The sequence below is a fragment of the Budorcas taxicolor genome, chromosome 5 (genome assembly GCF_023091745.1).
Source record: "Budorcas taxicolor isolate Tak-1 chromosome 5, Takin1.1, whole genome shotgun sequence".
Lineage (NCBI taxonomy): Eukaryota > Metazoa > Chordata > Mammalia > Artiodactyla > Bovidae > Budorcas > Budorcas taxicolor.
The window spans coordinates 155,786,376-155,798,825 of NC_068914.1; the positions used below are offsets into that span (position 1 = coordinate 155,786,376).

Below are 12,450 nucleotides of genomic sequence, written 5' to 3' on the forward strand. Positions count from 1 at the left end.
CCCCCAAATCCTCCCCTTTAAAGGGAGCCACCGGGTGACGCCGGGGGAGTTTGCGGAAGCGCCAACCGCGTTGGGGCCTTGGGCGGATCCCGTGATTGACCCGGCCCCGCCCCCCGGCTCCTCTTCCCCCATTGTGTGAGCGGCTTGGGCCCAGGCCCCGCCCCCTGCCACCTCCCTCCGGAGGCCCAACCCCTCCCCTTTTTTTCATCCCCCCCCCCTTGGCTCATTTCCGGCCGCCGCTGCTACCGCTAGCCTGTAAGGAGGATTCGGCAGAGGGAAGAAACAACAGCCGCCATCTTGTTTGTGTGCTAGGCTGGGGGGGAGAGAGGGCGAGAGGGAGCGGGCGAGAGTGGGCAAGCGGGACGCCGGGCTGAGTGCGAACTGCGGGAGTGAGAGTGCGGAGGGGAGCTGGGCCGGAGAGAGGCGGCAGGGGGCCGAGACAGTGGCAGGGGGCCCGGGGCGCACGGGCTGAGGCGACCCCCAGCCCCCTCCCGCCCGCACACACCCCCACCGCGGCCCCGGAGCCGGGCCGGCGTCGACGCCTAAGGGGGGACCATTACATAACCCCGCGCCCCGCGGCGCCTTCGCCCGCCGTCGAGGGCGGCCCCGAGCGGAGCCCCGGGGGGCGGGCGCTCCAGGCACCTGGCCGCCGAGGGTGGGGGCCGTAGCGGCGGCCGTATTTATTTATTTTCCGCGGGAGGGGAGGGCGAAGGAGGAGAGAGCGCGGCGCGAGAGGAAGCCGCCTGCGCCGCTCGCCAGAAGCGGGGCCTCCTCGGTGGGTTCGGCGTCGGCGCGGGCAGGCGGCGCTGCTCAGCCCGGCCCCCCTCGGCCCTCTGGGCCGGCGAGCTCCGCGCCCGGCGTCCTCGCCGTGCCTCCGCCGCGCGATGTGAAGCGGCGGCGCCAGCCTGGCTCTCAGCTCGGGCGAGCTCTCTGCGGCCATTAGGGGCCGGTGCGGCGGCGGCGGCGCGGAGCGCGGCGGCAGGAGGAGGAGGAGGGTTCGGAGGGTGGGGGCTCAGGTCCGGGAGGGGGCACCGGGAGGAGGTGAGTGTCTCTTGTCGCCTCCTCCTCTCCCCGCTTTTCGCCCCCGCCTCCTTGTGGCGATGAGAAGGAGGAGGACAGCGCCGAGGAGGAAGAAGCTGATGGCGGCGGCGGAGCTCCGAGAGACCTCGGCTGGGCAGGGGCCGGCCGTGGCGGGCCGGGGACTGCGCCTCTAGAGTCGCGAGTTCTCGGGGATTCGCCGCAGCGGACGCGCTCGGCGCATTTGTGTGCCTGTGCCCTCCTCCGGGCCTGGGCCCAGGCCCGGCCCCTCGCACTTGCCCCTACCTTTTCTATCGAGTCCACATCCCTCTTCAGCCACCGCGATCCGGCGGAGAGAAAAAGGAACTTCCCCCCACCCCCTTCGGGGGCCGGCGGAGCCCCCTAAGCCCACCCCCGGGATCCGGGCGGGGACCCCGGGCTGAAGAAGAGATTTCCCGAGGATTCTCCTTTTCCTCGCCCGTATCTCCGAAAGAATTAAAAATGGCCGAGAATGTCGTGGAACCGGGGCCGCCTTCAGCCAAGCGGCCTAAACTCTCATCTCCGGCCCTCTCGGCGTCCGCCAGCGATGGCACAGGTTAGTCTCGGGAGCCCTGGTCTTCCACCTCCTTCTCAATCTTTTCTGCTCGCAGCACCTTTATTCGTCCATATTTTCTTTTCTCTTCCTAGTTCTCTGCCTCTTGATTGATTTTAAAGGTGTTTGAATGAGCTGATCGAAGGCGTCCAGTAGTCGAACCATTTTCTTTGCTTCCTAAACATTCGTTGCCACACTATGTCATATCGATGTGTGTTCTGGAATTAGGGCTCTTGAGTGGTGCTGTAAAAATGGCCTTTATTGTCGTTATCATGCAGTTTAATTTTGGAAATGCATTTGAGTGTAAGGGCTTTTTTTTTTTTTTTTTTTTGCACTTTTAGTTGTAATTTGTGGTTAAGTGAGGAATTGTGAATTCTTTCTTCCTGATCGTTACTTGTTCTGTTTTCTCTACTTTCTACTACTCTTCAAGAATTCCTTTTTGCATAAGATTTTTTGTTGAGGATGAAGGTGTAAAAATTCTTGGTTTTACTTGTTTGTGTGTGTGTGAGATCCAGGATTTCAGGCTTGATGTGAAGTTAAACGTCAAACCTGAAACTTGGTATGAATTATTTTACTAACCATTCCTAGCTCCCTCCGCCCCCTTATTTGCTTTTAAAATCAATATGGAGCGCAGTTCATTTTATCTCTCTCGTTTCTTTGGTGCCAGACCAAAATGTCTGAATTTCTGGGGTTTTAGGTTGGGGGAGAGCAGAGGCATTTTCTTTGCAATTTGTAGTTACTTTCTCTTTGGGAAGAGTTGGGGGGTTAACTGATTCTGTGGAGTTATGTACTTGGAAATCAAGACTAGAAATTGAGAGAGTCCCAATCAAGAACTGCCCACATAAACTGATCATACAAGAATTTAAAATGTGTGTTAAGTTTTGCATTTGTAGGTTTTGTCATTTAAAACTTTAAACAATGTATGGGGATCCAGATTGCAGTTTAAAAAAACTTAAAATTTTTTACTTCACTCAGTTGTGGACCAGCCTTTTGTCAAGAGAAATGAGACTTGTATCACTCCCTTGTCACAGTGAGTTTGGTGCTATCCTGATGGGCACCGACCTTCTCTTTGGCTGTCATAGTTGTTTGAGGTGCCAGGATAATGAAGACGAAGAATGGCTGGCCATCTGACAGTCTACAAGATGTTCCCCTTTACTACGGAGCATCTCTTTAACACCCTGAGAAAACAAGCTCAACGTCATCCCTCCATCTGCCAGTGATAGTGCATAATGGAGTTAAATGTGCCCTTTGAGTTTGTAGAGAACTTCTAAAGCATGGTTCTAAGTAGGTTTCCTTTCAGTGGGTGAAAATGTAAGGATATGGCAAAATGCTTTGGATTTTTTGCTCTTAAAAGATGTATCCTGAGTTTAAGATAACCTGCAAAGATTGAGGATTTTTGCAGAGTTCCTCTGCTTCAGGCTTGTAACGTTGACAGCACATGAACTTTGATCTGTCCTCATTACTTGAAGTTTCTGTAGTCTTCAGGGATATTTTTTTTAACCTGTTTTTTCCCTCAGAATTCATACACGTATTGAGCGTGGTATTCCTTTGCGCTTATTAAAATGTCGCCCGGGAGGACTTTCAGATTACCTTTAGACTCCTTTTCCACCTGTGGATTTTTGTGTTGTGTCTTTAGTTTTTGTGTACTGTGGTAGTTTTTGCTGTTTAGTTTTTGTGTAATATGGTAATAGATTTGAGTTAGCCAGTGACTTGGGGATATTGTAAAGAAAACTTTTTACCTGTACTATTTTGCCAATTCCTCATTTAAGCAGTTTAGTCTTGGGGAGTACTGCAAAGCCTGAAAGGGAGACTGTGCTCTGTTGTTCAGATAGTTCTGTTCAGGTTGATCTGTGTACTTGGTAACTTTAACTTATTTTGGTAGTGTTTCCCCTGATTTATACACAGAAACTGTTTTGCTACTTGAAATACCTGTGAATAATTGTAAGAGTACTAAATGTATCAAGTAGGTTTTTATATTTAAAAAATTCCTCAACACTGAGATTTAACTCAGTCTTAGTGTTAAGAGTTTATGTTAGTTACTTTTCTCCAAATTTTGTAGTGAAGATTGTTTTTTGTACCCCCGCCCCGCCCCACATAAGATTCTAATCCAGGAATTGGTTGGTGTCTAATTTTTAATCCTCACCAGTCTGGATTTTTTGATTGGGGCTGGAGGAAGGAGAATGAGCATTAAGAATATACTGTCCCCCTGTGAACTTCACATTGGGCATCATTGTATTTTGATCGATAGACTGTTTTTACATCCAGCATGATGTAGTTTTAAGTTTGCAGGTAACTTTAATAGAAACACTTCACTCTTTAAAACTTCACATTTTAAACTTATAACTTCTGCATTTTTAGAGTTGCCACCCTAGGTAGTTTATAAATGTGAATGTAAATTATGCCTCCGTACTTACTGATTGATTTTATCTAGAACTGTTCAAAATGATCCCCAAATTCTAGACTCCAGAAACTTTTTTTGAATGATTGAGGCTTGCAGTTTTAATAGTGTACGTGTACCTGCCAAGAGTGTTTGCGTGTGCCAGTTTTATAGGGAAGAAAGTTGGAACCCAATTGGGTTGACATGCTGAAACATTACAAAACAAAATTAGTGCTTGAATCTCCAAATTTGAACTTCTAAAGTTATCCACTGATGCAGAATGAAAATGACTTATTTAATTCTCAGAGATTCTTCTAAAAAATTTTCCAGGTTGATTATAGTAGCTTGAATTAAGTTCAAGTTTTACATGTCAAAATGAGGAGAAAGAGAATTATAGCTTTTGCATCTTTATGTTCTTGTCTCAATATTCGCACATGATCCGTTGAAATTTTTATGTAACTTTGTATGGTTAGATCAGAATTATTTGAGAAATCGAATGACTTTCTGTCCTACCACGTCTGTTACCGCCCTGCATCATAAAAGCATTTATTTAAAAAAAATTGTTTTGGTAAAATTATTGACCAGGATAGTTACTATGTAAGTCCTGCAAATATTTCTTGAACCTGTTTGTCGTGATGCCTTGAGTGACGGGAAAGATGGGGATGATGCGTTGCCTTCATTGCTCACTGGACATGTTCTAGCACTGCTTTGTATACAGTCTGAAAAGAGGCATGACAGCATGATCTGGTATATTTAGTAGGCTCTTTCTGGTCTTGATACAGTTTTGTGGCTCTACAGTGTCCTCTGTGTCAGAATTAGCTTGGATTTTATGCCTGTTTTCATTTTGAAGGCAAAGGACAGCTATAGCTGCATTTGAACACTAGATTATGGTATGCAATGGATTTTTTGTGTGTATGGCAAGGATTTTTTAAATGTCTGTTTCTTTCTCAGGACACCATTGTGTCTTAGTGGTTTATCATCAAAGGAAATATTTTTGATTGGAGACTATTTCCTCCTTAGCTCTTACACCGGTGATATTATGTTTTAATTTTATGTTGGGGGCATGAAGGTTTGCTTGAGAGTTCTGGTTCTGAAGTTTTTGAGTTATGGCTGTTCAGTCCAGCAAAGTATTGCTGACCTTGTGTTTAAGTTAAATTACAGAACATTTTAAGTGCCTTAAACTCTGGCAATTGCTTATTCTTAAGACTTTGTAAGTTCACTTATAGCGCTCCCAGAAAGTTGTCTATGGTTGATAGTAAGATAAGATGACGTTTGTTAAGTTGTAAATCTTGTGTGTGTCACAGTAGGGTTCCCTTTTCCAGCTAGAGTTCATATTATTTTGCAGAGGTAAGAAATGCATTGCCATGTCCAGTGATTGGATGAAGGGGAGGGAGGAAAGGGTTTCTGCCTTGGTTGCCTTTTGGCATTGTTTTCTGTTTTACTTTGCTTTTGAACCTTCTCCTTAGTCTGTTCTATAAAACGGAGGGGAATTAAAAGAAAAACTTGAGTATTAATGCATAGTGGGTTTGTAAGAACAGTAAGCGGTAAATAGGAAAGAAAAAAAGAGTAGGAAGAATGTTGCAGATGCAAGTGGGAGTGTAAAAAGCTTCTTCCTGGTATATTTACAAAAACAATTCAAGAGTTATTCTGCCAGTTCTTACACCCAACAATTAATGGAAAAATAAGACATCTTGTTTGGTGTGATTTAAATTTTAAGGTTTCCTCCTTTGAGAATTTCTGAAGTTGATTCCCCCCCCCCCAACTATGGCAGGCATTAAGAGAAATTAATGGGCAAGCTGAAATTTAAATTATGCCATGTGTAAAATATTTAAAACATTGGCTATTGCAGATGATTTTTTTAAATTAGGTGGATAGTAGTTTTCTTCTAAAATTTTAATGGGAAAATTTTTTATTACTGCCTCAGTTCTTGAAAAAGATTTAAGAGAATAAATATTGAGGTTTTAAGGCCTATTCTGAACAATTTGGATATCATTTGTTTTTGAATGTACATCTTTTAAAATAAATGCCCCCCAAGTCAGTTAGGAGTAATTTAGTTGAGAGTGTAAAATTTAAACTACTGGAAAAAAAGTAAAATGTACACTACTGGGAAAGCGAGTGGCTGAGAGAATGGGTTTTAGAGTCCAACTAGCAGAGTTCGAATCCCAGGCCTGCCTTTGTTAACTGTGAGCCTTAGGCTAGTTACTTAATCTTTCTGTCTCAGCTTCGTTACCTGTAGTGCCCAAAGTGTAGGATTGTGGTGAGGAATAAATGAGAGTTCTCCTTATTAAATGCTTAGAATAGAGACTTCCCTGGTGGGCCACTGGCTAAGACTGTGGTCCCAATGCAGGCAGCCTGGGTTCGATCCCTGGTTGGGGAACTAGATCCTACATGCTGCAACTGAGACCAGGCACAGCCAAATAACTAAATGAAATAAGTAAATATTAAAAACGCTTAGGATGGTGCTTGCTGTAACATAGTATGAGCTTTTTAAGTGTTAAGTGTTTTTAACCTTACTGCTAAATATACCGCACAAAGCAGTGCTAGGTATATTTTTTAATGGATATACAGATAGGTTGGCTAAAGATAATGAGAGAGTAGTCTTAAAAGTAAGGCTTATGGTGCAGAGTTAGCCTATACATCATCAACTCAAATGTGAAGTTTTTTGAGAATATAAGAATATGGCAGCAGAGATCGAGTGTGTGTGTGTGTGTGTGTGTGTGTGTGTGTGTGTGTGTGTACATATATATATACTATCACATATTGAAGGCAATTAAGAAAGATTGTTCTTATTGGAGATGCTCAAGGTAAGAGTGTCTTTTTTCCTAAAGAATCGTGTGGTTGAGCATTATTTTTTATTTATCTGGATCTTAAAACTTTCTTAAAGGAGGAGGAAGAAAAGTAGGAGGAGCAGGGTACAGCTTTTCAGTATTTTTGGCCACACCCAATAAGAACTACATTTTACATGGAGAACCAGAGACCCTGTCTCAGCAAGTGAACAAACAGTACTTATCCTGTTTACCCTTACTTCTTGTGATCTACTGTGATATTTTCTGTTGCATTTTATTTTTTTAAACAGTGGTGGTTGTGGTCCACTACATTGATTTCATGAGCCACTATGGCTTGTGGCTCATGACTAGTATTTGAAAAATACTAGTTTAAAAGAGTTGACAGTCTGCCAGTTAGTGTTCCTGTGTTGGACCAACATTTTCTGTGTGCTAGGCATTTGCTCAGAATGAGGAATATTGTGGTAATCCAGAAAGTCATGGACCCTTCCTTCCTGGGGTTTGCAGATAAGGAGAGGAGAACAACATTCAAGTCTGATGGGGCCAGTATTATATTTGGGAAGTACAGTGTACAGTGGGAGAAATGGGGATACCTAACCTGTAGCTACTGTTGCTCTAGTGGCTGTCTTTGAAGAAACTGGAATCTGATCTTGGGATTTGAAGGATAGACAGGGCTGCTAAGAGTGAGCACAGGTTAAGGAGAAGAGTCTGGTCTGTCAGGGAATCTTTACATTTCATCTAGTTGGGGGACAGCAAGAAATATAACTGCGTAGGTTAGTAAGGGGCCAGTCATACAGGACTTACTGGCGTTACTGCTTCCTAGAGTTTAGACTTTCCATTTTAGCTTTTTTTAATGTGTAGACAGAATTGTACCTTAGAATCTAAGGCTTAGATGATAGACAAATGAGGAATGGTTTGGAAAGGAAAAGGAGCAAATAGGGAGACCAGCGAGATAACTGTTTCAGAATTTCAGCTGTGATGAGAGAGGCCTGGATTAGTAGATGAAGTGAGGCTTGAGGGGGCATGGGTGGTCAGCCGAGCTTGGTGATTAATTAGATGTCAGGATATTGCCAGAGAGGGAAATTCCCAGATTTCAAGTTTGGGCAGCAGGATTGATGAGGATGTCATTTACTGAGACAGCAAGCATAGGAAGAGATGTGTGTGGGTATGGATGGGGGAGGGGTTTTGATGAGTTAAGTTTTGCACATTTTGAAGTTGTGCAATTCTCCTGAATTGAGTAGTCACTGTTTTCATTTGGAAAACTTTTCATTTCAGCTAACAAACATTGACTACCTACCAAGTTATAAGTGTTCACACATAAAGATGAAGCAAGGTGCAGTCTCTGGTCTCAAAGCCTTTAGAATCTGCTGGAATTGGTATACATATCTACACAGTTTTTCCATAAGTTATACTCTGATACAAGTTGTTAAAATGGGTTAGATGAAGGCAGAGGATAGGGATTCTTTCTTTCTTGACATGTACAGCTGCTATATTTATTTATTTGTTTTTGGCCATGCTGGGTCTCTGTTGCTGCAGGAAGGCTTTCTCTCGTTGCAGGGAGCGGGGGCTTCTCTGTCGGTGCACAGGCCTCTCTTGTTGGGAAACACAGGCTCTAGGTGCACGGGCTCAGTAGTCGGCTACTTGCTGGCTCTAGGTTGAGTGGGCTTCAGTAGTTGTGGCTCACAGGCTCAGTAATTGTGGCACGTGGGCTTAGCTGCTCCGAGGCACGTGGAATGTTCCTGGACCAGGGATCGAACTTGTGTCCCCTGCATTGGCAGGTGGATTCTTATCCACTGTGCCACCAGGTAAGTCCAGGGATTATTTTTGACAGAATGGGTTTGAAGTATTAGGGAAAAACTTCATAGAGGAAATGTATATTTGAATAAGGGTAGGAGAGCATGACCTGCCTTTTCTTAGAAGTAGGGAAAGTTGGGAATTTCCTGGCAGTCCAGTGGTCAGGACTCCCGCACTTTCACTGCCAAGGGCCTGGGTTCAGTCTTTTAGCAGGGAACTAAGATCCTGCAAACCGCATGGGGCAGTTTAAAAACAAAAAACAAGAAGTAGGGAAAGTTGGCATGGTATTTCAGGTGGAACAAACGTAAGTGGTTTATGTGTGACTGGAACACCTATGACTATATGGTGGAATGTTTTCGTAGGAGACAGATGGAAAAGGATATTAGGGTCCTATTTTGAAAAAGACAGAAATATGCTAAGGAATTTGACATTTATCTCACCATCAGAATAAACATTTTATGAGAATAGTGGCATGGTCAGGGGAAGGGTAGTTCCAGAAGCCTTGCACGGAATTGGTAACAGTGACAGAACCTAATGGCTGGAAGACTTAGGGTTTATTTATCTCTTGGACATGCACATATCTTTTGTCTTTGAGGGTTTTGGTAAGTTGTCATTTTCAAAGTGAATTGTTTATTTTCTTAAGATCCAGGTTTTGTTACTAGCTGTTTGTCATACATGTAGAAAATAAGCCTATTAAAAAAAGTCATGCTCCTCTTTTTCTTTACAGATGTAGTTTCTAGGAGGCTTTTTTTTTTTTAAAAGAAAAGGGTATGATAGCTTCCCTAGGAGCCCCCTAGGCATTCCCTTGGAACAAACTCCCAATTAGGCAAACAAATCCAGCCCTCAGAGCAAAGCTTCTCACAGGATGTTACTGTACTCAAAATCAAGAAATGATCAGTGGTAGTTAAGTTAGCATGCCGTTTAGGCTTAATATAAACATGTAATTGAGTTGATTGGTAAAGTGGGTATTTATTAAAATGAAAATAATAGTGTCCTCATCTTTTTAATTTCACACCAAGAAATATCATAAATGTGTTAGGGTAAAGAATAAAACTTCCAGTCAGTCGCTTCCCCAAGTATAGGTACACCTTTTGCTGTCATGGTTGCAAGACTGTTAAGAATGCATATTTTGAAAATTAATACGTGCTGTTGCCTGTTGGCTTTTGAAATTCAGCACCAGCCAACATGCATACCTGTGTGATCCTATAAAACTTGATATTGATTATAAAACTTACATTGATTATTGTCTTTGATCAAACTTGTATAACTTAGAGATGTTTTGTAAAGTATTAGAAGTCTTACCTGTCTCTCCAGCGTGGATTTTTTTTTTTTTAATATAATATACTTTTTGGCTGTGCTGGGTCTTTGTTGCTGCAGAGGCTTTTCTCCAGTTTCAGTGTGCGGGCTTCTCATTGCAGCGCCTTTTCTTACTGCAGCGTGCGGGCTCTGGGGCGCACACGCTGGGCTTCCGTAGTGGTGGCTCTTGGGCCCTTAGGGCACAGGCTCAGTAGGTGCAGTGCCCGGGCTTAGTTCCCAGATCAGGGATTGAACCCCTGTCTCCTGTATTGGCAGGCAGGCTTTTTACCACTGAGCCCCCACGGAGCCCCCACTGTGGATATTTCATTACATTTTTTAGTGTTCCTTTAAGCTCAGTATTGTAGTTTTGAATGTCTGTGATCTTTTCCTTGACAGGTGGGTTTTTATGGTTAGATTAATTCTGCTTCATCTACAGAGTATTAAAATACTTCTGAATTACAGTACTGAGTAGAAGTTATTTATCATGAAGTTTACAAAATTGCCTTGATTTTAAAGGCCAACATTGTGCTTTTTTAAGCACCTAAAACAGCTGAGTTAATGTAAGAATAGAAGTGCCCCAAACCATTAAGGAGAGATCTTTGTGAGATTGATAGTTTCATATCTAGCCAAACCGTTTTCAGAATTATTAAAGTTCTGTAGATTTGACTTTCGTCTCCAATCCTTGTTTTTTTAAAACCTCAGATCTCTGCCCACCTCGTCACTCACCTGGCTCCCCTTCAGTTTGCTTGACTCAGTTCCTCTCCACTCTTGTCCCATTCCTACTCGTCCTCTCGCCCCACCACAGGGATTAAAGAAAGGTTTTGAGATCTGGATTGTACATTCATTTAAAGGCACTTTTAATATCACCAGGGAAGCCCTTTAATATCACAGAGAAAGCTAGCTTAAAGGAGTGGATGGATAGATTCTGTCTTTTAAGCAGATACTTGCAAATTGACTAGTTTCAGAATAATTTGTACAGGTATTTTGCTTAATGTACACAGTTACATTAAGAGAGGTGAGTTTTTATTTGAATTCAGCTTACCTGAAGTACAAAAAGTAAGCCTGTTTATTCAGAAAATAAAGTTTGAACTTTATAAATGGGGAAAAAGTTAGTGCAAGAGATTCTCTTATGCAGTAGAATTAGATTTTGAGCCAAAATTATTTCAGTTTTGCATCCTAGTTTGTAGCTTTAAACTTTTCTTTATACTCAGACAATCCACTGTTTGGGGTTATATTGTTAGTAATCCTAATTTTGAAAGTTATACTTCAGTCATATATTTCACAGTAGTGAACATTTGCCCAATTTCTCAGCTAAGTATTTCTTGTACAAGAGATGATACAGCTAAATCTGCCATGAGGACCACAGAAATATAGAAGACACCAAGGGTAATCTACAGAATCAGAATGTAAGAATGAAAGGGTGTTTTGACTCAACACTAGTTTCCTACATGTTCAGTCCAAGTTCATTTTTGTTTAAATAGTCACATTTCTTATCCACAGTCCATTGGATAAACCTAATGTATTATGCTGAACTTTTCAAACCAGATTAAAATCTGTCCTGGTAGCCTCATTTTGTGCCACCATGTTTGGACTGAATGTATACTCAGGTGAAGAAACATCATTTTTGACCACATCGCCTGGCATTTGGGATCTTACTTCCCCAACCCAGGGTTGAAACGAGCCCGCTGCAATGGAAGTGTGGGGTCTGAACCATGGACCTCCAGGGAAGTCCTGAAGAAGCATTTTAGTCAAAGTCCTTTTGTATTTGAGCATCTGAGAACTGTATATGGAAACCTGTCAATAAACTATTTGATAGAAGTAGCCTGCTGTTGATGTTGATCGGTTGATACTTTGGAAAGTAAGCAGGAAAGGTCTTACTGCATAGTGTGAGTTCATTCGTTTCAGGTTGTTCGTGATACCGTTCTACGGTGTTTGTCATGGGATACTTTAAAGGTAATGGGATAAATTTCAGATTTGTACATTTCTAATCAAAGAGAAAGGGGAGTCAGCAAATTAAACATGTTAGAAGCCCACCTTAGTATCCAGAAAAAGTTCTGTCATTTACTATCTTAACCTCCTATTTCTCAGTCCACTGCAGTCTGGCTTACGTGCTTCACTGCTCTTAACTTAGACCGCCGACTATCTCCTGTTACCTGTATTCAGTGAATTCTCTCTCAAGCATGGAACACCACGAGCATTGCCTTCTTGGAACCTGGTTTCCAGGACAGTATTCCTGGTAGATGGGCTGGAGGAGGGTGTTGAATTTTAGCATTCTTTGCTGGTAAGATCATTGTCCCTTAAATATGGGCATGTCTAGGTTATCCAAGCCAGTAACTTCAGAGTCATCCCTCTTTTTCTCTCTGTAACCCCCAACCGTAGTTAGAGAGTTCTTCTGATAGACCTCTTTGATGCCCCTTTAGCAGCAGCCTCCTCACCAGTCTGCCTTACTCTAGACTTGTCTGTCGATTTATTCTTCATCTTCTTTGTCTGAGTGGGCTAGAGCATGCAGATTCATTCATATCCTGAAAAGTGAAAGTCGCTCAGTCTTCTCTGACTCTTTGCGACCCCATGGACTATATTAAGTCCATGAA

The 12,450-nt window shown here is 43.1% G+C and overlaps 1 protein-coding gene across 1 annotated transcript in view; it reads left to right on the forward strand.

Moving 5' to 3' along the window:
* The first annotated feature begins 1,055 nt into the window (after positions 1–1,055).
* EP300 (E1A binding protein p300) overlaps positions 1,056–12,450 on the forward strand; it is a 65,571-nt gene continuing 54,176 nt past the window's right edge. The window contains exon 1 of the mRNA XM_052639740.1: positions 1,056–1,612. Within this exon, the coding sequence (XP_052495700.1) occupies positions 1,519–1,612 (94 nt within the window). The 5' untranslated portion in view covers positions 1,056–1,518. The remainder of the gene's footprint in view (positions 1,613–12,450) is intronic.